At 35.8% G+C, this 27,623-nt stretch overlaps 1 protein-coding gene across 30 annotated transcripts in view; it reads right to left on the bottom strand.

Annotated features, from left to right (window-relative positions):
• Window positions 1-27,623, bottom strand: part of PUS10 (pseudouridine synthase 10) — a 69,283-nt gene that overhangs the window by 22,726 nt on the left and 18,934 nt on the right. For 16 of the 30 annotated variants that reach the window (XM_085019170.1, XM_085019174.1, XM_085019163.1 and 13 more), the window contains 2 exons: window positions 4,934-4,968; window positions 1,252-1,363 (listed from right to left, as the gene is read on the bottom strand). In XM_085019170.1, the coding sequence (XP_084875296.1) occupies window positions 1,252-1,363; window positions 4,934-4,968 (147 nt within the window). Of the gene's footprint in view, window positions 1-1,251; window positions 1,364-4,933; window positions 4,969-8,962; window positions 9,013-27,623 lie in introns of all 30 variants that reach the window. The other 14 variants (XM_085019188.1, XM_085019178.1, XM_085019185.1 and 11 more) reach the window with 1 other exon arrangement.

Raw genomic sequence — 27,623 nt, 5'->3', positions numbered from 1 at the left:
TTTTTACAGAATTCTGTATTTTCTGATTGCATTGGATCGTCAGCAGGCCTATTAGCAACTGTATAATCATAATGGTGAATAGTTAATATTTTTGCTCTAATCTACAAAATAAGATTATAACATACTCCGTTTACTCAAAAAAATGTCATTTATCCTGAATCTATTAGAACATTACTGCATCTTTTGTTTTCTATTTTCTGTTCTGATTCAACATGTAAAATTATCTGTGCTTCAAACTGAAATTTGAGGTAAAAATATTTTGCATCGATGACTTCTCTAATTTCCAAAGTATTTTCATTACCTCATTTCCTCTTCATACTATCTGTGAAGTGGTTTTAGTCTGTGTTCTCTCAGTATTTAGTTTAAAAAGAGTTTATTCTTATAGAGGAAAATAGAACTATAGAATTCAGAATGATGAAGTTATTTAGTTATTTTTTAATTATTTAGTTTTGAAAGATGATTTTGTGATTTTACTTGAATAGGAGTGTGTCTGATATTCATGGAATTTCCTTCAAGCAATATAATGAAGCAGTAAGGGCAGACTATAAAAACCGAATTTAGGATAAACTGGGAATATATCCTGTTTCCACATCTGGAAACTTACTAAGCTCTTTTCCTAAAATTCAATCCATTCCAAAGAATGAAGCAAGGTCTGCCCTGGAATAAGGGAGACAGTTAAGTTCTCTGGTTTAAAAGGCAGTCTGCTTAAAATTAAACAGAGGGACCTGAGATACCAACAAGGTGGGAAAGATTGAGCCCATGCTCACTGTAGTTGAATGAGTTCTCTCTGCATATTTGAAAACAAGATTAGCCACTAGTAACCAGAATTAAATAGTTTAGAGTTGACTCTACTCTACGCTTGTTCGTAGTTATTTATGTATTACTTGTATCAGTAAATCTGTCTCTCTAATTAAACTATAAATATACAAAAGGCAGATTCATTTCTAACCTTTTAAGGTCAATTAGGGTACACTGCACCTGTTACACTCATACACTCATAAGTGTCATGGATTACAAAGAAATCTAAAGAAAGGAAGGAAGGGAGGGAGAGAGGAAGGAAGAAAGAAGGAAGGAAGCAAGCAACTTCGGCTTCAATTTAAGACTGTTAGAAATTAATATTTTAAAAGCTTAAAAATCCTTCATTGGATTACTGAAAGAGAAGATTCTTTTGGGTAAGCAAAGCTCTACCAAATAATGAAGTAAAACTAGTAAAACCAGAAAATAAAATTAATAGTGCTGATGACCCAATACCTTTCCATCAATGGGAACACCCAGTTCCTCTGAAAACAGGGGGTGAGTTATCCATTTGTAGGCTTCTTTTAGCTGAACTATATCATCTCTTCCCAGCGACAGACTTTGCTTTCTGAATAACATAAAAATTAATTCACTGACATGAAAAACTTCATTTTCATGAAGGCACGAATTTATGCAATTATTAAAAAGTATGTATTGAGTGCCTACTACATCCCAGGCACTATTTCACACATTAGAAAGAAAGTAGAGACCAAAGCAGACAAAAATTCCTTAGCTCATGGACCTACATTCTAGTAGAATCAAGAAACTGCTTTTTTAATGGCATATAAGAGTTTTTGAAGCTTCAAAGACAAAATCATACTAATGAGTTTTTCTGATACAGAACTGCCAGATTCTAGGTCTTATACATCAGAAGATGGTAAAGTGGAACAGAAAGGATTGTTCATTGCTCAGAAACTACAAAACTGTATATTACAATGATCTCATCTAGACCAAAAAAGTTTGCTTCTACTCTCTTCTTGATAATGGGGGCTTACTTTTGGGAAATTAATGTAAAAGCTGTACTTCTCCTTAATGCTAAAGAAGTATTAAACCTTAAAGTATCAGTGTTCTAAAACACTCATCAATTTAATATCTTACAAATGTCTCATAAAAAGTTGACATTCCCCCAAAATCTACTCAAGAGCCAATGAATAGGTTTGGGGAATCCCAATTATGATTTCTAGCTTTTAGTTTGTAACCTAAAATTGAGGTAGAAAGGCACTGAGATAAAACAATAAAAAAACATGGTATGGTGATATTAAAACACTTCTACTCTGCAATATCACTAATAAACAAACAGGTCCATATCATTCAAATAATTGAAACTCTGAATCAGTCCTATGGCTATCTACAGAAGTGCTTTCAGTAAAAGAGATATTTAAGCTGCCTTGTGAATCATTTCTTTTAATCTCCAATTTGCACTGATAGAAAGGACAATATGGTCAATATCCACTGAAATTTAATTCTTCAAGACCAAAAGTCACTACTAACTATAGGTAGAAAACAAAATAATCTAACGGCTAAATTTAATTGATCTAATATATATATACAAACACATATAAAGACCACTGTTCCTCTAAAAACGCAAATTAAGAGACAGTTGATCTACTCATTCTTATCCAGCTGAGAATGTAACTGGTTAAACAGTATGCTTTCATATACTTTGGGATTATGGTTTAACAATGAAATACCCTGATAAGCTCTACATCTGACAAAAAATTAAACTACTTCTCTACATTTAAGAACTTATTCAGGACGTTCTTGTGGCACAGTGGGTTAAGGATCCAGCGCTGTGGCACAGGTTCGATCCTTGACCTGGGAACTTCTACATGCCACGGGAGCAGCAAAAAAAAAAAAAAAAAATTAAGGGAGTTCCCATCACGGTTCAGTAGAAACGAATCATGACTAGATGTGGCACAGATTGGATCCCTGGCCTCGCTGAGTGGGTTAAGGATCCGGAATTGCTGTGAGCTGTGGTGTAGGTCTCAGATGTGGCTCAGATCCCGAGTTGCTGTGGCTGTGGCATAGGCCAGTGGCTACAGCTCCAACTCAACCCCTAGCCTGGGGACCTCGATATGCCACAGGCATAGCCTTAAAAAGACCAAACAAACAAACAAAAAATAGGAAAGAACTTATTCAAATACTAAGTATTTGTGCTTTATAAACTGTCCTTAATTCTCTTGAAAATCAGAAATATTTTAGGTATTTTCTAAGATTATCTTGATGTAGTATCAACAGTTTAATGAAATTTGCATGAAATAGAATCACAGTTGAAAAGTACATAATTAAGATATAAGTACACATTTTAAAGAATAAAATGTTGAAACAGAATACACAAGAATGGAAAATCCCTTAAAAAATGTTTAGATTCTATAGAATACAAAGGGTTGTAGCCAAAACAAATCCTAAAAATAGGTTAAAACATTATTCATTATGTATTTAAAAAAACTGATATTTAAAATCCTTCATAGTCTTTGAAACACATTTAGAGCCTCTTAGTCCAGTCTAAAAACTTCAACTATAGGTATTTTTTCCTTTCAGATTAAAGAGCCTCAGGAAAGAGTTAACAGACATTTTGGAAAACTTAACTTCACATTTAAGGCAAAAAGACAATAGTTAAAATGCCAGATTTTCAGTCCTGCAAGTTGAATGTGGCTAATAACTTTTCAAATAGAATTTAGGGTAAATGTTTTCACAGAGGTCCTTACTGATGGTCCTTTAGAGGAATCAGTAGCCATTAAGGTAAATTTAGTACCAATTTAATATTTAATAACTGCATTTCCCTCTCTCCTCTGTCAGGGAGCTACTGATGAGGATGTCAAGATCAACCATTTGCTATGGACCTCACAAGACAACCGTTCTAGAGCAGAAATGAACCAAAATAGCTAATACATTTTTTTATGAATTTCTTGAATCAGTTCTTTAATGGTAATTCCTCCACAATCTTTTGATATTAGAATGAACTAGGAACGGTGAGGGAAAAGACTAGTATTCTACTTTTTTCCTTATTTCCTAAATGGATCAGGATCTTATGGAAGAACTAAGCTTAGTTTAAAATTCTTCAATAAGCAATAACAACAAGTAATGTGGATGGAAACTGGAAACACTGAAAAAAATAGCATGCTTTGACTATACTAGCAAATTTCTCAAACATAGGATCAAATTTTCTTATGCCAGAACCATAAGCATTTGAGACTAATTTAACATAACCTAAGAGACATCCCAAACCTTTGATAAATATGTTGTTACTACCCTTTAAAAAATGCAGATGTGAAATACAACATACAAAAAAAGAGCCAAATTACTTTTTCTATAAAACACTAAGTATGAGATTCTGACACAGAAATCTATACTTCTCTCTGTGGTTTTCTTTCCAGAGTACACGGAGACCTCCAGCAGTAGCATGGCCCTTTTCACATTGGTATAAAATTTGTAGTTTCAAAATCCAAAAAGCTCTAGGAAATTAAAGTTTTTTTCCTTAACTCAACTCTGAGTTGAACATATAAGGCTATTCAGACCTTAATAAACTCAGTGTGAATATTCACGTTTCACTGGAAAAATATTAATGTGTTTGATTATATAATACCACCCCAGGCCCTGGTGGAGAGGAGTATATTACATATGGTATTTAATATCAAATTACATTTCTAAAATCTAAAAAATTCTAAATTCCAAAACACATTTCGCACCAAGGGTTTCAGATAAAGGACAGTGGATCTCTGTTTTCTATGTCTTATCTATGTATAAACTCGTTGTTCTGTCTTAACTGGGACTTTACTATATATCTTTCATAGAATAATTAGTTTTATAATTTAGTTTCTAAGACCAGTATAAAATGTGTTCCTTTAAAATAACTTGCCAAAATACATGTTATTTAATGTATACAGAATACGCATTTACATTCATGATAAATCTGCCAAAAAAAAGTCTGCTTTGATAGACTACTAATACGTGGTGCAAATAAACCCATTAAACAAGGTTAATACCTAAATATATACAATAAAAATGTACTCTTTGTGCCAATTTCTCTAGTAGCTAGTGAACTCACTCCAAAAAAAGAGACAGTAGTAGTAAAAGTACTTAAAGAATCAGGTAACATATTTAATGGTAGTAAAAATTCCCTACCTAAATTACTCACCCCATTTCCTGTTTTACCAGCAACCATGCAGCATGCTGTAGGCAATTTAGTCACACCCAAAAAGAAAAGGGAAAAAATGTTCATTAAAATTAGGTTCCAATACCATTACTAAAGTGCTTAAGTAATTTGCTAATCAAACTCTCCTTTTTAGGAAAGGTGTTAGTGTTCAAAAATGTGGCAATGACCTCAATCTCATTTAAAATCAGAAATGAGCTAAGATGCCACTTTGCAGTGATCTAGGCTTGCTGTGGCCTAGGAATTCAACAGGGGTATCCCCTTCCTCCCTACAGATTTCTATTTCTCATTAATGAGTTACAAGTGTTTAATGCGGGTAGCTTACATTTCTTCCTTAAAATATCTTACTATTTCATAGTTTCCCCTGGGAAAGCCCAAAGTAACCAAATACATACTATGTCCCTAACACAGAATTGAAAGACTCAGTTTTTTGTTTTTATTTTTTTTAAATAGAGCTAACACATTTTTAACTCTAATTATGATATCTACATGTAAGTGTTTGGGAGTAAAATGTACTAAAGTCTATAATTCACTTTGGAGTACACCAAAAACTAAGATGAGTGAGTGGATAAATTGATAGAAAATATAGAAAAATAGCAACAAGTGTAGAATCTATGTAGGCACATGGGTGCTGAATGTATAATTCTTCCAACTTTACTATAGGTTTGAAAATTCTCATTATAAAATGTTAGGGAAAATGTTCTGGGAAGGATTAATAGAAAACTGAAAAAAATTGCTAAAATGAAGATAATAATTGTCACAATCATGGTTATCATAAGGATTAAGTGAAATTTATGTAAAAATTCTTTGCATAGTAAGTGTGTGACACTAAGATTTCTCAATTTGCCATTAGATCCCCCTACCTTTCATCTATAAAAAAGGTAATACATGTCCTGCATTGTATATACAGTATTTTGTGAACATGGACAAAATGTATAAGTCAGTAAAATACCATATACAGTCTCTGCTTCTACATGTCACAAAAATGGCCAGTCACATCCACTTCAAGACCTAGAGGGTTGGCGGGGAGGAGGAGCTTTTGTGCACCATATGTAGAGCCCTGTACTTTTAAACTTCAAATGGCTGGTGGGGCACCAGACACTCCTAAATATTTATGATCATTTGGAAACATTACTTTTTTCAGACATGAGCCAAACAGAACAAATTAACCACGGGCTAGGTAAGAACTAGAACTGTTCCCAAGGCCTAAATGTCTCATTACTACCTTCGGATCTGTTCATTTGTTTACTTTGTTAGTTCAAACTAATACCACTTATACTGCAACAAGACCCCTTTCTTCTTTCCTTCTGTTTCCTCAAGGCATCTTTAACAGTATATGGGCTTGGTATGATACACAAATTACAAGGAGTCAGAAGACCTGGCTTGAGGCTTTACCAGATTTCTTGCATTCAATTTCCTAATGAGTCAAATAAGAGAATTAGACTAAGATGACTGTGATTTACGCTTTTCTGGATGGCTAAAGGTAGTATACTGTTTGTAATGAGGGCTATTAAGATTCATAGGGCTTTGAGATCATGGAAAAATAAAAGTCTCCTAAAGTTGAAACCTTGTAGTCAATGTTGCCCCATCTTCCTCCAGCCTCCATACTGTAAGAGATCAATAAATATTGTTTGTTCATTTACAAAGGGATATTAATACTCCCCTTGCAGAGATGGGATGAGGATTTAATGAAATTGTATTTTGTAAAGAACCAAGTAAGATTCCTGTCATGTACTTATTAAATGGTAACTATTATTGTTAGTTTGGAATTAAAAAGTTATTCCTAATACACAAATAGCAAAACTGTTATCCCTGTAAAGATTTACAAGACTTGCTCTCTTTCCCCTCACATCCCAAAGTGCTCTGCTATAGGTAGTTCTGGAACCTCCCTCATCAATGAAATCTTCATGGGTATTGGAAGCTATCAAGAACTCTCTGCCCTTTTTTTCAAGGGGACAGAGACTCTTCTGTCCTCTTTTAGTGACCTCTTTCTCTCCTCTCTTGAGGCAAACTCTATTCTCTTCTTCTGGTCACTTTCAGGTGATGCCACAAGTCTGCAATCTATCCTGCCATCCTCTAATTATAAAGTAGGGCAGAGCTGGAGGTTGCCCAGGGAAACCAGATTACCATGTGTAACATGCAAAATTAAATCAAATGTCTTCAGTACCTAAGATTTGCTAAAGGATTTTTCCTTCTTAATCCTCTGCAGGCTCCCTGCTCAAGCATGCCAGCAGGCTGGACTGAACTAATCACACAGCAGGGGCTGGAAAGCCAAATCCCAAAGTAGTCAGTGCTGCTCAATTATTCAATTTTTACCACACGCTAATAATGCCCTGGACCTGCTTCTGCTGAGGAAAAAGAAGTACATTTCTCCCTTCCAGGTCACCAAGACAATTTTAATAAATGTTCTACTCTTTAGTCAGTGGAAAAAATTCGTTCTCTAGAGTAAGCAATTTAATTCTTCCTCCCCAACAGAACCAAATGGCATTAAAGTTATCAAGTTTAATCAAATTTGATACCAAAGGCAGTATGTCACTTCCTGAAAAATTCAGAAACCATGAAATTTAACCCTGGACTCAGCTTTGCTAAATGGGGTAGTTTAATAACATGCTTGCTAAAGTACTTGTGCACTCTGGTAACACACAAATGCATACACACACACACACACATACACACACACACACACACACACACACACAAGCAAATACCTGTATACACACATCACAGAAACTCTATGCCTGGGAATGGCTTTTAAGCTTAGAGCTCTGAGCTGGGGGTTCATCCAGCACCAAACGATGAAAGTGCATTACAACAGGGCCAAGGATTAGGGCTGATTTAAGTAGAGGTGGCAGGAAGGAAGGACAGAGAGAGGGAGGCATTAAAAACGGTAGATAGATTGAACCTATCTACAGAACAGAAACAGATCACAAACATGGAAAAGAGACTTGTGGTTGTTGAGGGGGAGGGAGTGGGATGGACTGGGAGTTTGGGGTTAGTAGATGAAAGCTGTTACATTTAGAATGGATAAGCAATGAGGTCCTGCTATATAGCACAGGGAACTATATTCAATCACTTGTGATCGAACATGATAGAAAATAGTATGAGAAAAAGAATGTGTATATATGTATAACTGGGTCACTTTGTACAGCAGAAATTGACAGAACATTGTAAATCAACTATGACAAAAAATTTTAAATGGCATGTTGGGTTAAAAAATGCTCAACACCGCTAATTATTAGAGAAATGCATTTTTTTTTTTTTTGTATTTTTGCCATTTCTTGGGCCTCTCCCATGGCATATGGAGTTTCCCAGGCTAGGGGTTTAATTGGAGCTGTAGCTGCCAGCCTACACCAGAGCCACAGCAACGCCAAATTCGAGCCACATCTGCGACCTACACCACAGCTCACGGCAATGCCGGATCGTTAACCCACTGAGCAAGGGCAGGGAACGAACCCGCAACCTCATGGTTCCTAGTTGGATTCGTTAACCACTGCGCCACAACAGGAACTCCAAGAAATGCAAATTTAAAACAGCTATTAATGAGGTACTTCCTCACACAAATCAGAATGGCCATCATTAACAAGTCTACAAATAACAAATGCTGGAGCATGGAAAACAGTATAGAGGTTCCTCAGAAAACTAAATATAGAACATGGGAGTTCCCGTCATGGCGCAGCAGAAACGAATCCAACAAGGAACCATGAGGTTGCAAGTTTGATCCCTGGCCTCGCTCAGTGGGTTAAGGATCCAGCATTGCCGTGAGCTGTGGTGTAGATCACAGACATGGCTCGGATCCAGCATTGCTGTGGCTGTGGCGAAGGCCGGCAGCTGTAGTTCTGATTAGACCCCTATCCCAGGAACCTCCACATGTCACGGGTGTGGCCCTAAAAAAGACAAAAAGACTAAAAAATATAAAGAAAGAAATAACTACCATATGACCCAGCAATCCCACTCCTGGCCATAAATCCAGACAAAACAGATATTCAAAAACAAAATTCAAAAAGGTAAACGCACCTCTGTGTTCACAGCAGCACTATTCACGGTAGCCAAGACAGGGAAGCAACCTAAATGTCCATCAACAGATGAATGGATTAAGAAGATGTGTTGCATATATACAATGAAATAATACTCAGCTATAAAAAAAACGCCATTTGCAGCAACATAGATGCAACTAGAGACTCTCATACTGAGTGAAGTCAGAAAGAGAAAGACAAGTATCATATGATATCACTTATATTTGGAATTTAAAATATGGCACAACTGGGAGTACCAGTCATGGCTCAGTGGAAACAAACCTGACTAGCACCCATGAGGACACAGGTTTCATCCCTGGTCTCGCTGAGTGGGTTAAGGATGAGTGTTGCCGTGAGCTGTGGTGTAGGTTGGCAGCTACAGCTACGATTTGACCCCTAGCCTGGCGACTTCCATATGCCACAGATGCAGTCCTAAAAAGGCTCTGGGACAGACATGAATAAAGAGAGATATGGTTCAGTCTGATCCTTTAGTGTTCTATACTAACAAGAAAACTTGGTAACTGAATTTCAGGTAACTATAGAGTTCGAAACATCAGTGAAGCAAAGACATCTCAACAAATATCCATTAGCAACTGGGTATGGCTGAAAGTGCACATGCGTCTCCTCCTAGAATTGGATTTTAGAGAACTAGCATCTTCACTGAAATCATGGTTAATGTGAAGTAACCCTGCAGATTCAAGAGGCTTCAATGTATCAAACCAGTTCAATTTTGAGTCATAAATACAGTATTATTTTAAAACAACTACCAAGAAAAACAGTTTTTAAAAGTAAATTTTAAGTTTTGGAATACCAAGGAGACAAAGTGATTGTTACTTGCCAAGAAGTTATCAATTGTTGAAAAAGGTTTCTTCAATAAATAACTCAAGAACTCTATAAAGAAAATAACTTTCGATCACCTTTTAATGTTCTATGCTTAAATGAATGGACAGAGATCACTAGTCATTTGAAGAAAATCTCTAAGATGAAAGGAAGAAACCAAAATACCAAACACAAAACTGGAACAAATAATGCATGAATTCCCATGTACTCTTCAAGCCAGCTTCAAGTTATCAACATTTTACCAAACTTGTTTTATCTATCTCTATTACTTTCTTTTTGTTTTTTATTTTATTTTTGTCTTTTTGTCTTTTTAGGGCCACTCCCACAGCATATGGAGGTTCCCAGGCTAGGGATCCAATCGGAGCTGTAGCCACCAGCCTACGCTAGAGCAACAGCAACAAAGGATCCAAGCCTCATCTGCAGCCTACACTAAGGCTCACAGCAACGCTGGATCCTTAACCCACTGAGTGAGGTCAGGGATCGAACCCACAACTTCATGGTTCCTAGTCGGATTTGCTAACCACTGAGCCACAATGGGAATTCCCGTGTTTTTCTTTTTAGATAACGTTTAAAAACATAGAATACACTGTTATTTACTGTGGAACAGGATTTTTTTTCTCTGTCTTTCTCTACGTATATTATCCCAACCTCAAAGGTTTTGTGTTTCTTCAACAAAGAAATACGACGGCCTCTAGAGGTAGAAGAGGAGGAATGACTTCCTTCCTCCCATGTCCCATTTCTTCATTTTACTATCATTGGAAAGGTATAAATTGCCACTGCTGCTGCTGGGAAACCTGGGTAAGACATGCCGGATAGGTCCAGAGTGACTTTAGTCAATGACAAGTAACTGTTGCATGTTCATGTGTTAGGCACATATTAGTAGCCACAACAGATACAAACCCTTGTCCTTATAATTACAGTCAAGAAACAGAAAGCAAGCAAAATAAATAAATTACATGCTACTTTATGTGATAATCCAATGAGAAATGATAAATGCAGTGGAGAAAAGTGAAAGAGGAATGGAAGAAGATCAGTTTTCAATTTTATACAGAGTAGTAAGGAAGAGCTTCACTGAGAAGGAAACATTTGAAAAAAGATATGAAGGAGGTGAGTGAATAAGCCATACATATATCCAAGGGAGAAACATTTTAGGCAGAGGGAACAGTAATGCAAAGTTCCTGAGGCAGAAGTGTGCCTATTGTGTCCAATGGGCCTAGAAGAGTCAGGGAGAAGAACAAGCATCAAGGGATGAAGGCAAAGAACTAAGGTGTAGTGGTAGGGCAGGGCCAATATAGGCCCTTGTAGGCAATTAAAGGCCTTCAATTTTACTCTGAGGGAGATGGGGAGACATAGGAAGGTAAGCAAAGGAAGGACATCGATTGATTCACTTTTTAAAGTGTCAGGGGACAAGCACAGAGGCAGAGACAGCTTTTAGGAAGCTACTGTAAAAATCCAAGTAATTGTTAATCTTCTGTGTACCCTCCATCTCAGGATAAAGGAAATGATTTTGACAGGTACAGCAAGAAGGATTAGGGTCTTTTTCTAGTCTTGGTTCTCAATGCCTTCAAACTAAACTTTCTTCAACAGTCATTAGCCCATTTCCTGAAAGAATAAGTTGAGGCTTTACCAGCTAAAACCAGTTCTTGACCTATAATTCTAAGCCTCACACTATGCTGAATCTCCTTCCAAGAAAGAGCTCCCAGTACATAGGTGGCAGGCAGGAAGCACTGGGCCCAGGCATCTCATCCACAGGCACTGGCCTTCAGAGCCAGAGGCCTCTGGAGAGTCATCATGGATAAGAAGATCAAACAGCCCAGCTTGGTGGGATTGGGAAAGAGGGTACACTGAGGACAGACATGCACAGACTGCAGGCCCCAGAAAAGTACTGACCATGGGATTCATGGTAGGCAGGCCCCTGTACATAGAAGCCTCAATCTAGGGATGTTTCTGAATTCTTACTTTGGACAAAATATGGGTTTCAAGAAATCCAATGCAAACATGAGAGGATGGGGCTGGCCTATGATAGCAACTTCCCTGGGGGACCTCTTCCAGCCATGGCTCAGGAACTCTATGCCTTTCACCCAGGCCTACTATCAGAAGTCTGCGAGCTCACAAGCCTAAATCACTTCTGTAAACTTGGCCTGTGGACAAAATCAGCCACAAAGAAGACCCAAAATGCCAACTAGGCTAATTCTTTCATCTAAGTTTAGGTTCTGCTCACAAGCACAAATGAACACATAATAAATATATTTTTTTAAAAGATGCATGCACATGGAGTTCCCGTCGTGGCTTAGTGGTTAACGAATCCGACTAGGAACCATGAGGTTGCAGGTTTGATCCCTGGCCTTGCTCAGTGGGTTAAGGATCTGGCATTACCGTCAGCTGTGGGGTAGGTTGCAGATGTGGCTTGGATCCTGCGTTGCTATGGCTCTGGTGTAGGCCGGTTGCTACAATTCTGATTGGACCCCTACCCTGGGAACCTCCATATGCCGCGGTAGCGGCCCAAGAAATGGCAAAAAGACAAAAAAAAAGATGCAAGCACATATGTATGTGTACACACAAATGCAGATATACATACTTGTAAGCAGAACATTTAAAGGAGATTTTAAGAAATATAGACAATGAGTACATGCATTTCCAAAAAAAATTTAATTGCTAAATCTAGATCAGTGGTTCTCAAACAGTTTGGTTTCAGAACTTTTTATAGTACTAAAAATTTTTTGAGAATCACAAGTAGCTTTTGTTTATGCTGGTTATATCTATCAATATTTATCATATTAGCAATTAAAACAGTACATTTTAAAAATATTAATTCATTCAAAATTGATTTAAAAAGTAACAGATTTGGAGTTCCCATCATGGCTCAGCCGAAATGAATTTGACTAGCATCCATGTAGATGTGGGTTTGATCCCTGGCTTTAGTAAGTGGGTTAAGGATCCAGCATTGCCATAAGCTGTGGTGTAGGCTGCAGACGTGGCTCAGATCTGGCACTACTGTGGCTGTGGTGTAGGCCAGCAGCTATAGCTCTGATTCAACCCCTAGCCTAGGAAACTCCATATAGTGCAGGTGCAGCCCTAAAAAAAAAGTAACAGATCTACTACATGTTAACATAAATAACTTTTTTTTTTTTTTTTTTTTTTTTTTTGGCTGCACCCATGCCATGAGAAAGTTCCTGGTCCAGGAATTGAACTTGAGCCACAGCAGTGACAACACCAAATCCTTAACCACTAGGCCACCAGGGAACTCACATAACATTTCTTAAAAATACTATATTTTTCAAACAAAATACTTTAGTTAGAAGAGTGGCACTGTAGTACATTTTTGCAATTTCCTTACTAGACAGCTTAATAAAAGCTGGATTTTCATATCTGCTACTACATTCAATTTGCTGTGATGGTACATATCATGTAGCCTCTGGAAAATTCTACTATATATTCTTCAGAGAATGAGAGTAAAAAAGGTAAATAATTATGTATTATTATTAAAATACATTTTAACCTAATGAACTCCTTGAAAGGACCCATAGGAGTCCCTACACTACACTCTGAGAACTACTGATGTGAGTGGATGGGCAATTTTGAAGGATAATACAAATAATTAAAATTTGACTCAAGAAGAACAAATGAAGCCATACAGACCAATAACCTTCAACAAAAGAAATTGAAAAATTAATAAAGATCTCTCCTTAGTACACCCTAAAACCTTTTATAAGTGTAATCTATCAGAACTTCAAGAAACAGAAACAGATTATTTCTTTGTTGTTAAAATCTTCCAAACACAAAAGATAGAAAGCCTGATAATTAATTCCACAAGGCTTATATAAACTAATATCCAACCATAATTTAATATGTAATCTAATTGTATAATTTAATACCCAAACCAAAGACAGCAAAAAATGTTAGCTAAGGAGCTCCCACTGTGGCACAATGGGATCGGTGGCATCTTGGGAGCTCTCAGACATGGGTTCAATCCCCAGCCCAGTACAATGGGCCGAGGATCTGGTGTTGCCACAGCTGCAGCTTAGTTCATGGCTGGGGCTCAGATCTGATCCCTGGCCTCAGAGCTCCATATGCTGCAGGACAGCCAAAAAAAGTTAGATAATAGGCTTTTTTTGTTTGTTTGTTTTGTCTTTTGTCCTTTTAGAGCCATACCTGTTGGCATATGGAGGTTCCCAGGCTAGGGGTCTAATCGGAGCTGTTGCTGCCCTACACCACAGCCACAGCAACATGGGATCTGAGCCACATCTGAGACCTATACCACAGCTCACTGCAACACCGGATTCTTAACCCACTGAGAGAGGCCAGGGATCGAACCCACAACCTCATGGTTCCTAGTCAGATTCATTAACCACTGAGCCACGACGGGAACTCCTAGGCCTTTTTAATTTACAATAAAATCCTAAATAAAAGTCCTAAATAAAATATTAATAAGTCAAATTTTTCTTTAAATAAGACTGAAACAAATTACTTTAGGAAAACAACAAAAGTTCAACATAAAAAAATCATAAACTATCACTTATTGATAGCTAAAAGGAAAAATAAAATTACTACAAATATCCATTTCTGGTTAAAAAACTTACTAAACTTGGAATAGAGGAAAACTTCCCTAGTTAGAGAAAGAATATTTATCAGAAAAGAGTCAACAATGTAATTAATACCGAATTCCTATTATTGACAAGACAAGAATCACTAGCATTACCATTATGTAACATATTTTAGAGGTCCTAGTCAAGTCTATAAGATAAACATATTCATACAAACATATACATAATAAATATATAGACAAATAGTAAAAAAGAATAGAAAATGATCATTATTTGCAAATAAGGTAAAGGCATGTTTAGATAATCAACCTGAAAAACCACTAGCATTAATAATAGAGACCAGAAAGGTGGGCAGTTACAAGAAAAATATCAAGACATACAAACATAAACACATTACTTTCCTAATAACCAAATATAAAATGCTATGAAAAAGAAAAACCCACTCAGATTGCAATTAAAATAAAAAATAAAAACATTAAAAAAAAACCTAAAGCACATAGGAATAAATTGTGAAATGTGAGATGAAAACTATAAAACAATCTTAAGGAGTTCCCGTCGTGGCGCAGTGGTTAACGAATCCGACTAGGAACCATGAGGTTGCGGGTTCAATCCCTGCCCTTGCTCAGTGGGTTAACTATCTGGCGTTGCCGTGAGCTGTGGTGTAGGTTTCAGATGCGGCTCGGATCCCGCGTTGCTGTGGCTCTGGCGTAGGCTGGCAGCTACAGTTCCGATTAGACCCCTAGCCTGGGAACCTCCATATGCCGTGGGAGCGGCCCAAGAAATGGCAAAAAGACAAATAAATAAATAAATAAATAAATAAATAAATAAATAAATAAAACAATCTTAAGACCTAAACAAAAAAGTGAAAAAGTGCAGAGAAATTTGTTCCTAGCTGAAAAGTTCCATAAAAATTAGAAATTTATAGGAGTTCCCATTGTGGCTCAGTGGTAACGAACCTGACTACCATGAGGATGCGGGTTCAATCCCTGGCCTTACTCAGTGGGCCAAGGATCCAGCGTTGCCAATGAGCTGTGGTATAGGCTGACGACGTGGCTTAGATCTGGTGTTACTGTGGCTGCAGCATAGGCCAGCAGCTACAGTTCCAATTCGACCCCTAGCTTGGGAACTTCTATATGCCGAGGGTGAGGCCCTAAAAAGGCCAAAAGAAAAGAAAAGAAAGAAAGAGAGAAATTTAGGAGTTCCTATTGTGGCTCAGTGGGTTAAGAACCTGACAGTCTCCATAAGGATGTGGGTTTGATCCCTGACCACGCTCAGTGGGTTAAGGATCCAGCATTGATGCAAACTGCAGTGTAGGTCACAGATACAGCTCGGATCTGGTGTTGCTGTGGCTCTGGCATAGGCGGCAGCTGCAGCTCCAATTTGACCTCTGGCCTGGGAACTTCCATATGCCACAGGTGTGGCCATAAAAAGAAAAAGAAAAGAAATTTGTCTGTTGAATGATCATAAACAAAAGTAAATGGAAAATGACAGGCTGGAAGAAAAAAAAATTGACAAAGGATCAATAATCATTATGTCCAAAGAGTTCTTACAAATCAATTTTAAAAGGAACCCTGATGGTTAATAAACATGTAAAAATGATGTGAAACCTCACTTGAAAATTAAGTATAAATTAAAATAATTTTTGCATGTAGTTGAGAAAATATGAAAGAGTATGATATTCCCAGTTTGGGCAAGGATACAAGGTTGAAACACACTGTTGTAAACTGGTAATATCTTTTAGAAGGGCAATTTGGAAATATTTATCAAAATGTTAATCAATTCCAAGAGAACAGCTGCCCATTCTGAATGTAAACCTCCTTCCCCATAAATACAATAGCTAACTCGAGAGGTGTTGTGACGAATGTTTTGTAAACTCTAAAATGTATACACACACACACACACACACACACACACACACGTCTCATATACCATGAACTTATATTTAAAGAAAAATCTTTCTCCAAGTTAATGAACTTCATAATTTGAAACAGAGCTTATGTGTCAAGGTATTAATATCTGAGGCTTTCTAAATTAAAACAATGTCTTGAAAACGTCAAACAAAACCTTTCCAAATAAATGATAAACTCTGTCTAATAAGGTTTACTATGCCAACTGCCTTTTCTTCCCAGGGACTTGCCTAATTAGTGTCAGAAGTGGGATGGAAAGGAGGTCATAAAGTATCCTAGAAAAAGCATGGGATTCTGAAATATCGAGTTCTCTTTCTACTTAGCAGCAAGCGATATGGTTCCAATTGGTGCTTGTTTCCTCAGCTATACAACAGGGAGAAAGCTGTTTCTTGAATAATTGGAAGTTTAAATGAGATATTCTACAAAAATGTTAATTTTTTTATAATACAGATCGACTGACTCTCTGTTTAATAAAGTATGTTAAACAAAGAAGGGGATTTCCTCAAGTCTTGCCCCTTCCAAACTTTCAGTTCTAGTTTTAGTCTAAAAGTTTAAGGAAGGTGATTTGTTGTGATTCTGAGACTAGAACAGCATCCACACTGGGCTGGTTTCTAGCTATGAATGCTGGTTAACATAAAGGCAAATGATCAAGGCAGATCAAACCACACACCCAACAACAAAATGCAGTAAGACACTGGGGAAAGGAGAAAGGCAGGGGCCCTTGGACCCTAAATCCTGACCAGTTTAAATCCTGCCGATATATATCTATATTTTTAAGAATTTTAATAATTTTTTTTCATTATAGCTGGTTTACAGTGTTCCGTCAGTTTTCTGCTTGGAGCTGGTATCTTTATTAGGACATCTTGATGTGGTATTTGGAAGGGAGGGAGCAAGGGAGGGAGGTAGATGAGAGAGGAGAGAGGGAATGGTGGAGAAAGAGACAGAATGAGAGAAAAAGAAACAAAAGGTACTAGAGATTCCTCAGAATAATTTTGGTGAAGACTATCTAAAAAGGCAAGATCTAATGGCAAAACTTTAGTGTGTGAGAAATTTCAAGTTCATTTCTAGGGAATGGCAGTGCAGTGCGATGAGTTACTCAAATACCACCACTAATTTGTACAATATGATATAAAAAAAATAGAAGCTAAAATAACTAAACAAATAGAAAAGGCCTAAATTCATGAGACGTCAAAAATTATTATTAAGGAGTTCCCGTCGTGGCGCATTAATTAATGAATCCGACTAGGAACCATGAGGTTGCGGGTTCGGTCCATGGCCTTGCTCAGTGGGTTAAGGATTCGGCATTGCCGTGAGCTGTGGTGTAGGTTGCAGACATGGCTCAGATCCCACGTTGCTGTGGCTCTGGTGTAAGCCAGTGGCTACAGCTCCAATTCAACCCCTAGCCTGGGAACCTCCATATGCCTCAGGAGCGGCCCTAGAAAAAGCAAAAAGACAAAAAAAAAAAAAAGTTATTATATATACTCATAACTCTAACTGTTTATACATTTTTTTCTACCCTTTTCTTCCATCTACCACTCCTCCATTATATAACCTTAAAATCTGAAAACACTGTAAGGGTCACTGTTGGGTGTGAATCTTACTATTACCTGCCAAAAAAAGAATATAAACTCTACCATAAATAATTTTTTACATATTTTCCCTTCATATTATTCCATATATTTAATTTGTTAAATAAAAACTGAACTGACAGATTTCCATTAGGGTTGTTATCATGCAAAAATATATTTCTAACCTCAGAGATGAAAGAAATAAGATAGACTACTTTGGTCTTGGCGATTTGTTTAATGCAGTAAGTAAGAATAATACAACAAAATAAAATCCAAATGAGACATGAAAAAATTATATTTTAAGAGTAAGCAAATATATTTGGACTTCTGGGTAAAGACAGAAGATCAAATTCAGGTATACACTTTTGCTAATCCTCTAACACAACAAGTAAAAAGAATCATTAAAGGAGCATAAAATCCATCAATATGGGAGCAGTGAGAGTGTAGGGAATAGCAACAACTTGGAAGCTGGAAAGCAGACAGAATGGTAAGGGGCTTATCAGAGGGGGAAAAAAAAGTCTGAATCCTAAACTAGCAGCATGTGAAACTGATACTCCACAAACAGCAAAAGTTTGAGGAATTAAACATGAAAGAATTCTGGAAATGGGGATAGGAGGAGCAAAATAAGGAAGAGTGACTGAAAAATCTATTTTATTTTATTTATTTTTTTTTTTTATTTTCCCACTGTACAGCAAGGGGATCAGGTTATCCTTACATGCATACATTACAATTATATTTTTCCCCCACCCTTTCTTCTGTTGCAACATGAGTATCTAGACAAAGTGAAAAATCTATTTTAAAAAAAGGTAGACCCTCAAATCCCCCCATACCTTAACTTCTGTGCAAAACTATTTTTTCTGGAGATGTTAAAATGAGGTCTTTTTAAATGGGGGTCATGAGCAACATGAAGGGAAAGAATGAGGAACACTAGAAATGGTAAATTTGTAAATATAGTAGATAGGCATATTGTTTTCATCTCTTCTTTAAAGGATATAACTGTTCAAGGCAAAATTGTAACACTGTATTATTAAGTTAAAATGTATATAGAGGTAACAAATACACAACAGGGGCACTAAGAACAGTAAATAGAAATATAATGTTTTAAGTTAACTCTGTTTTTACCTGATTAAGATGAAGATGCTTATTATAGCCCCTAGAACAGACATTAGCAAAATTTTTCTATAAAAGACCAGTATATATTATAGGCTTTGCTAACCATGTGCATCTAGCACACCTAATCAACTCTGCTCTTGTAGTGCAAAGGAAGAAAAGCCTAAAAAAACTATCTAAGCTCCCAACTTTAGTATGACAGAAAAAAGAACAATTAAAGCCAAAATAAGTAGAAGAAATCAAATAATAAACAGAAATCAATGAAACACAAAATAAATATATAGAGAGTAAATCAATGAATCCAAATGCTGGTTCTTTGAAAAGATCAATAACACTGGCTGTGCAGGTAAAAGGAAAAATAGAGAAGACACAAATTACCACTGTCATGGAATAAAACATTAAACCATAATAAGAGAATATTATGAACAACTTTATGACAATAAATCTGACTACTTAGATGAAAGAAATTCCTCAAAAGATACAAATTACCAAAACTGACACAAAAATTAATTAAAAACTTGAATAACCCACTATCAACTAAAGAAACTGAATTTGTATTAAAAAAAAATGGTCATATAAAATATCCTTAAGAGGAAGTTCCCATGTGGTGCAGCAGTTAAGGGACTGGCATTGCTGCAACTGTGGCACAGGCTGCAACTGTGGCTTGGGTTCAATTCCTGGTCCAGGAACTTCCATGTGCCAGGGAATAAAATAAAATAAATATATATTTATATAAATAAATATATATTTTATTATATATTTATATTATGTATTTATAATTTATAATACATAATACATAATATATTTATTTATTTTATAATAAAATATAAATATATAATAAATAAATAAATATGGGAGCAGTGAGAGTGTAGGGAATAACAACAACTTGGAAGCTGGAAAGCAGACAGAATGGTAAGGGACTTATCAGAGGGGGTAAAAAAAAACACCTGAATCCTAAATGGTAAGGGACCTGAATCCTAAATGGTAAGGGACTTATCGGGGGGAGGGGAACCTGAATCCTAAATAAAATATTCTAAGGAATCTATAACAAAATTATATTTCTTTTATTCTTTTTAATTTTATTTTTTTAGAACACTTTTTCTTAAGTTTAATAAGATTGCAGGTTACAAATCTACAAAGATCAACTGTATTTAGCAAGGGGATCATATTATATGACCATAAACTAGCAATGAAAAATTAGAGAATGCAATAAAAATACAATTCCACTTACAAGAGCATCCAAAATAATGAAATTCTTAGGGACAAGTTATTTAAAATATGTGTGAAATCTGCACACTAAAAACTAAACCACTGTTGAAAGAAATTCAAGAACAAAATAAATGAAAAAATATACCACATGGATTGGAAAATTCAATATTGTCAAGATGTCACTTCTTAAGAAAATTCATCTATAAATTCAATGCAAACCCAGTGAAAATTTAAGCAAGTTTTTTTTTTTTTTTTTTTTTTTTTTTAAGAAATGAACAAGCTGACTACAAAGTCTGAAGGGAAATGCAAAGGACCTAGAATAGCCAAAGCAAATCTTAACAACGACAAAGTTCAAAGTTTCATGCTATTTTTGAGACATGCTGTGATGCCCTAGTAACCAAGACAGTGTATAATTGATATAAGGGTGCCCCCCCATATATCAGTGGAAAAATAGGGAGCAAAAAATACATATACATATACAAACATGTAGTGAGTTTGACAAAGGTAGCAAGAACATCAATGGGGGAGGGAGGAGTCTGATGGTACTGAAGAAAAAAACAACCCATTTACCTCATAATATATAAAAATTTAGAAGGGAGGGGCAAGATAGGGATAAGGAATTAAGATGTTAAAAACTACTATGTATAAAAAAATAAGCTACAAGGATATATTGTACAACAGAGGGAACATAACTGATATTTTATAATAGCTATAAATGTAGTATAACCTTCAAAATTGAGAATCACTGTGTTGTACACCCAAAATTTATATAATTTTGTACATCAACTATACCTCAACTTAAAAAAGTTTAAAGGCTGAAAAAAAATTTAACTTGGAGTGGATCATAGATCTAAACGTAAAAGCTAGAAGTAAGAAACATACAATAAAACTTAGGGGCAAAATATTTGCAACTTTACAGTACACAAAGATTTGTTAGCTAAGACACAAATAATATGAACCACAAGAATAAAAAGCTGGTGAACTTAACTTTATCGAAAGTAAAAACTTTTCCTCTTTGACAGATATTATTAAGAAATTAAAGAGCAAGCCACAGTATGGGACACATGTATACATGGATTTTCACATGAAACTTCTTAAGAACACTTAACAGCTCAATGAAAAGAAGACCAACCCATTTTTTTTTTCAATGCACAAAGTATCTGACAAAGTCAAATGTGAAGAGATTTCACAAAAATATAGGAATGCCAAGTAAAGAGTTCCCATCAAGGCACAGTGGAAATGAATCTGACTAGGAACCATGAGGTTGGGGTTTGATCCCTGGCCTCGCTCAGTGGGTTAAAGATCTGGTGTTGCCATGATCTGTGGTGTAGGTTGCAGATGTGGCTCTGATCTGGCTTTGCTGTGGCTGTGGCCGGCAGCTGTAACTCCGATTAGACCCCTAGCCTAGGAACCTCCACATGCTTCAGGTGCAGCCCTAAAAAGCAAAAAAAAAAAAAAAAAAAAAAAAAAAAGAATGCCAAATAAGCACATGAAAATATGCTTAACATCATTAGTCATCAGGAAAGCAAATACACAACTTCTACACAACCACTAGAATGGCTCAAATGAAATGGAACAACAACACCAAGTGTTGACAAGGATGTAAAGCAACTGGAATGTTCCCATACTACTGGTGAAATAAATTTAAACTGGTAAGTCCACTTAGGAAAATTGTTTGGCAATTTCTTGTAAGGTTAAACACATACCTACCATATGACCCAGATATTCCACTTCAAGGTATTTACCCAAGAAAAACAAAAACATATAGCCACACAAAGAATTGTCCATAAAAGGCATACTAGCTTTATTCATAAAAACCAAAACCTAGGACAACCAATAGGCCTATTATATGGTGAATGGACAAGCAAACTGCGGTATACTGATACAATGGAACTCTGCTAAGCAAGTAAAAGAAATTAATTACTGATGTATATAACAATATGGATGGATCTCAAAATGATGGTGCTGTGTCGAAGAAGCCAGATGGAAAAGAATACATAATGTATGATTCTATTTATATGAAATTCTAAAAAAAAAGGCAAACTAATCTATATCTGAAAGTAGATCAGTAGTTGGCTGAAGTTGGGAATGGAAGCACTGCAACTGGCACAGGAAAATTCTGAAAGTGTTGAAAATGCTTTCTATCTTGATTTTGGTGATGGTTATTTGCATATATGCATCTATCAAAATGCAATAAACTGTATCCTTCAAATGGGTACAATTTATTTTTCCTAGTTATAACTCATAAAATTAAAACATAAACATACAATGAGATATCATTAACACCCACTGAAATGCTAAAATTAAAAAGGCTCAGAGTTCTCTTATGGCTCAGTGGGTTAAGGATCTGATGTCACTGCTGTGGCTCAGGTTGCTACTGTGGCACAGGTTTGATCCCCGGCCCAGGAAATTCCACACGATGTGGGCGTGGCAAAAAAAAAAAAAAAAAACAACTCAATACTAAGAGTCAACAATAATGCAAAATAACTGAAACTCTCATACATTGTTGGTGGGAATGTAAACTGGTACAACCACTTTGAAAATGGTTTGGCATAATCTGGTAAATGCAAAGAAATGTATTTCTTATGACTCAGAAATCCCACTCCATATGGGCAAAATGCCATAAACTCCTGCACATGTGCACTAGGATAAAGCTACAAGAATGCTGATGGTTTCACTGTAGAAAGTAGCTAAAAACTAGAAATGACCTCAATACCCATTAATAGTAGTATAAATAAATTGCAGTATACTCACACAACTGAATACTGTACAGCAATGAATACAGATTACAGCTCCACAGAGAAATATGAATGAATCTCTTAAAAACCCCAAATGAAAAAAGCCAGACACAAAAGATTTATCATGTTGTGATTCTATTTTAGATAAAATTTAAGACCAGGCTCCTTCCAACTTTATCTTTAAGAGTAAAGACAATGGTTACCTGCGAGGAGCAGGAAGGGGTTAACCTCTGATGAACGTAAAAACAAAAAAAAAATTTACTAAAAGAAAATGAAAATATTTCTACTCCAGGATAGATTTCAACTTCAAGGATTCACATCATGTAATTTGTGTTTCCCAAGAAACAAGTACTTAAAATGTGAGAAATATGAAGCTGGAAAAAGACTTTTACCTAAGATGTCCAACAAGTTATTCAACTGCAATAGTACATCACAAGCTCAGGGGGGAAAAAAGTCTCTGTGTTATTTGGATGTTGTTTATCTGAACACTCACTCTGATTCATCATCACACTACTCCTGTAGTAAGTGTGAGTAAAACCTTTCAAAAGACACAAATGGTACATCTTAATCTTATTTGCCAAATAACTCAAGTTGCATAATGAATAAAAATGTTTTCCAACAGAAGTGCCCTGAATACATGTCTTCACTTTAAAAAATCTTTTGGAATGTATACATGTATATGGAATTGGGTCACCATGCTGTACAGTAAAAAATTGACAACACTGTAAACCAGCCATAATGGAAAAAATAAAAATCATTACATAAAAACAAACAAAAAATCTTTTGGGATACCAATTTAGTATTCACTCCTGGTTGCTGATTTACTCAATAGGGGCTGAGTGTACATACCCACTTTCTTGATAAGGAATTTCACCTAATGTTTTCAGAAATATGACCCAAAGTCTCACTAAAATCACTCTATCATGGCTTCTAATATGAATTAATAGTGATAATATCAAATGAATATCATGTGATCAATACACATTATAACACCCCAGCTTCAGAGAAAATTTAAATCCTAGATGTGAACTGAATTCTAAATAGCAACTATTTTATACTATGATTCTTTTTTTAAAATTGACGTAAAATTGGTATATAACATTACATAAGTTTCAGGTCTATAACATTATAACTCAACATCTTGTATCTATAACATTATAACTCAACATCTTGTACATACTACAAAGTGATCACTACCAACATCTAGTTACTATCCATCACAATACAACTGACCCTCTTCAACCATTTCATCTACCTTCAAACTCCTTTTCCCTCTGATAACAACCAATCTATTCTCTGTATCTATGAGTTTATCTTTATTGTTTAACTTGTTCATTTGTTTTTTTAAGTCCCACATGAGTAAAATTATACAGTTTTGTCTTCCTGTGAATTATTTCACTTAGCATAACACCCTCAAAGTTCATTCATGCTGTTGCAAGTATAAAGATTTCATTCTTTTTATGGCTGAGTAATATTCCATTGCATACATATACTACATCTTCTTTATACAATCAATGAACATATAGGTTGTTTCCATATCTTGACAATTGTAAATAATGCTGAATGAACATGGGGTGCATATATCTTTTCGAATCAATCATATCATAGTTTTATTCTTAATTTTTTGAGGAATCCCCATACTGCTTGCCATAGTGGCTGCACCAATTTATATTCTCACTAATAGTGTACAAGGGTTTCCCTTGTCCCACATTCTGACACTTAGAATTTCTTTTCTTTTCTACAATAACCATTCTAATAGGTATGATATGATTTTTTTTTTTTTTTTTTGGTCTTTTTGCCATTTCTTGGGCCGCTCCCGCGGCATATGGAGATTCCCAGCCTAGGGGTCTAATCAGAGCTGTAGCTGACAGCCTACGCCCCAGAGCCACAGCATCGTGGGATCCAAGCCTAGTCTGCGACCTACACCACAGCTCACGGCAACACTGGATCCTTAACCCACTGAGTGAGGCCAGGGATCAAACCTGCAACCTCATGGTTCCCAGTCGGATTCGTTAACCACTGCGCCACGATGGGAACTCCATGATTCTTAACTTCAGAATAAAAGGTCTACCTGTGTTGATACCAAGGCATCTATTTCATTATTTCATTTCCTTTTTATGCTTCATGACCATATTTAAATAAAATCAATTTTATTTTTTCCCACCCAAGTTAGTTCCCCACATGTTATATCTGCCCAGACACTCACAGTAACTTTTTAACAATCACTTCAGAGATAAACTGAGATTCCACCAGAAAAAAAGAATCAAGAGTTTCAATCCTATCAATACTTCAACAGTTACTTATATGAATAGCTTATAAATTATAATAAAAATAGTACATGACACTTTTACATCTATATACATACATACATTTTTTAAATAAAAACCTTACCCTCTTCCTTCTGCCAGCACCTGCTCTGAGCACTCTTGCCAAGGTTATAGCGATAGCCATACACCCAACCAATCTCTAACCCACTAACTGCTGCTTTTTGGGATACGCCTGCAGCCTGTTCCCAGGCCACGGATTGAACCTATGCCACAGCAGTAACCATGCTAGAGCCACCAGGAAACTCCTCCAACCCACTGATTGTTAAACCAAAAGCTACAAACAATAAAAAGGAAGTATCACTGTGAAATGACAATCCAATGCTCAACTAAGGTCATTCACATCAGAGTTTTACAAATGATGAGTGTCCAAATTGGTTGAAGAATATTTACCACACTTTAAAAAATAAGATAACTTTGCATAATAAAAATAATGGCAAGGAGAAAGACACTCAGTTTTTCTTAGGAAAAAAAATTCCCAGATACCATCTCCTTGAGCGGTATTTACTCTAGAAAATAGATTCCACTATTATTGATCCTGTATTAATACTGGTAAGGAAAAACAAAGTTTTATTTAAAAGGAAAGATTTGTAAAGGCAACGTTCAATATTTTAAGCAGTACAACCTAATTTTTTTAAAAAAGCAGGAGCAGCTGCAGCACTACCATTAATCAATACTACCTAACTGACAAACCTTATCTAAAACAATTTTGCTAATTCTTCTTTTTTCTTAAAGGTAAGAAAGTGCTAGTACTTATTCTTAAGAAAGAGTTTCTTCCTACTATACAGCACGGGGAACTATATCTAACCTCGGGATAGAACATGATGGAAGATAATATGAGAAAAAAGAACGTGTTTTATATATATATATATATATATATATATATATACATACACACACACACACACACACACACACACACATATATATGAATGATTGGGTTACTTTGCTGTACAACAGAAATTGGCACAATATTGTTAACCAACTATAATTTTTAAAAATTTTTTAAAAAGAAAGAGGGTTCTGACAAATCAATAATGAAGTCAGATTTGTCTGACTTTAGGGTGGCACCAGCTCCCTCTTCTTAGACATCTGGATGTATATACAACAAAAGGACATACCTAAAAGCCTGACACTCCCACCTCTAATTATTAAGGAGATGGAGTTCCCATAGTGGCGCAGTGGTTAACAAATCTGACTAGGAACCATGAGGTTGCAGGTTCGATCCCTGGCCTTGCTCAGTGGGTTAAGGATTCGGCGTTGTTGTGATGTAGGTCTCAGACTCGGCTTGGATCCCGAGGTGCTGTGGCTCTGGTGTAGGCCGGTGGCTGCAGCTCTGATTAGACCCCTAGCCTGGGAGCCTCCATATGCTGCGGGAGCGGCCCTAGAAAAGGCAAAAAGACAAATAAATAAATAATTATTAAGGAGCTAACATAATAATTCATCATCACACACACATACCAATCTTCCTGAGATCAAAAGAAAATCAGAAGCAGTTTCTCACAATAATGACTGGAAATCCCTCTATATTAATATATATGATTTAAATTGATTCAAAACCTTTTCTGTACCTATTCCAGTTATTTGATAACAAAACTTGAACACAAGTTTGGTGGGAAAATGCTTAAATATGTAATTTTAATTTTATTTTCAAAGTTGTGTTTTAGAGAATCACTAAATAATCTGGTTTATCATCATATTAAATTATTATTCTTGTTAAAATATTATAAGAGCTCTGGTTATATATACATACATACATATATACATACACACACACACACATATATATATATACACACACATCCACCTGTTATTTATTAGCAATGTACACTGAGTTTCAATTTCATCATCTGTAAATTAGGATAATAACACCGCCTACTTCAAGGGGTTGTTATGGTTAAAGGAAAGAGCACTTCAGCGCTATCATACAAATACTTAATAAGTAGTAGCAGCTACTATCTCTTATTTTCCTAAGAAAGAGGTTGCATCTTGCTGCTCCTAAAATCTAAGCACACATTGTGGTGGTGTGGCTGTTTCACATACAAACTATCATTTTACATGTATATATAAATTATCATGGATGATTTTGAAAAATATTAACAACTTAGTAAATTAAAATTACTAAGTCTAAAACACAGTGGTAATCTCAGCAAAAAAGTAATTAAGATAACTTCTCTATGTAACAAGAGAAACCCAAATCTGAAATAGGCAGAATCTAAATTAGAAGTTCCCCTTTTCTGAAGCTTAGTCTAGTGGGCTACACAGTCCTAAAAATGAATGAAAAAAGAGAAAGTTTGCTTCGTCTTATACTCTTACTAATTCTGTTATTAACCATTTCTTACCATAAAATTCTAAGATGCAAAATGTGACAATTCATGAGAATAAGACCATACAAATTAAAACAATGAACTCCAAAATTTTA

The sequence above is a fragment of the Sus scrofa genome, chromosome 3 (genome assembly GCF_054392235.1).
Source record: "Sus scrofa isolate SSC_HxYL_T2T_F1_AM1 chromosome 3, Sscrofa_HxYL_maternal_Yorkshire_Landrace_v2.0, whole genome shotgun sequence".
Taxonomy (NCBI): domain Eukaryota; kingdom Metazoa; phylum Chordata; class Mammalia; order Artiodactyla; family Suidae; genus Sus; species Sus scrofa.
This window is presented reverse-complemented; position numbering and strand designations above follow the sequence as displayed.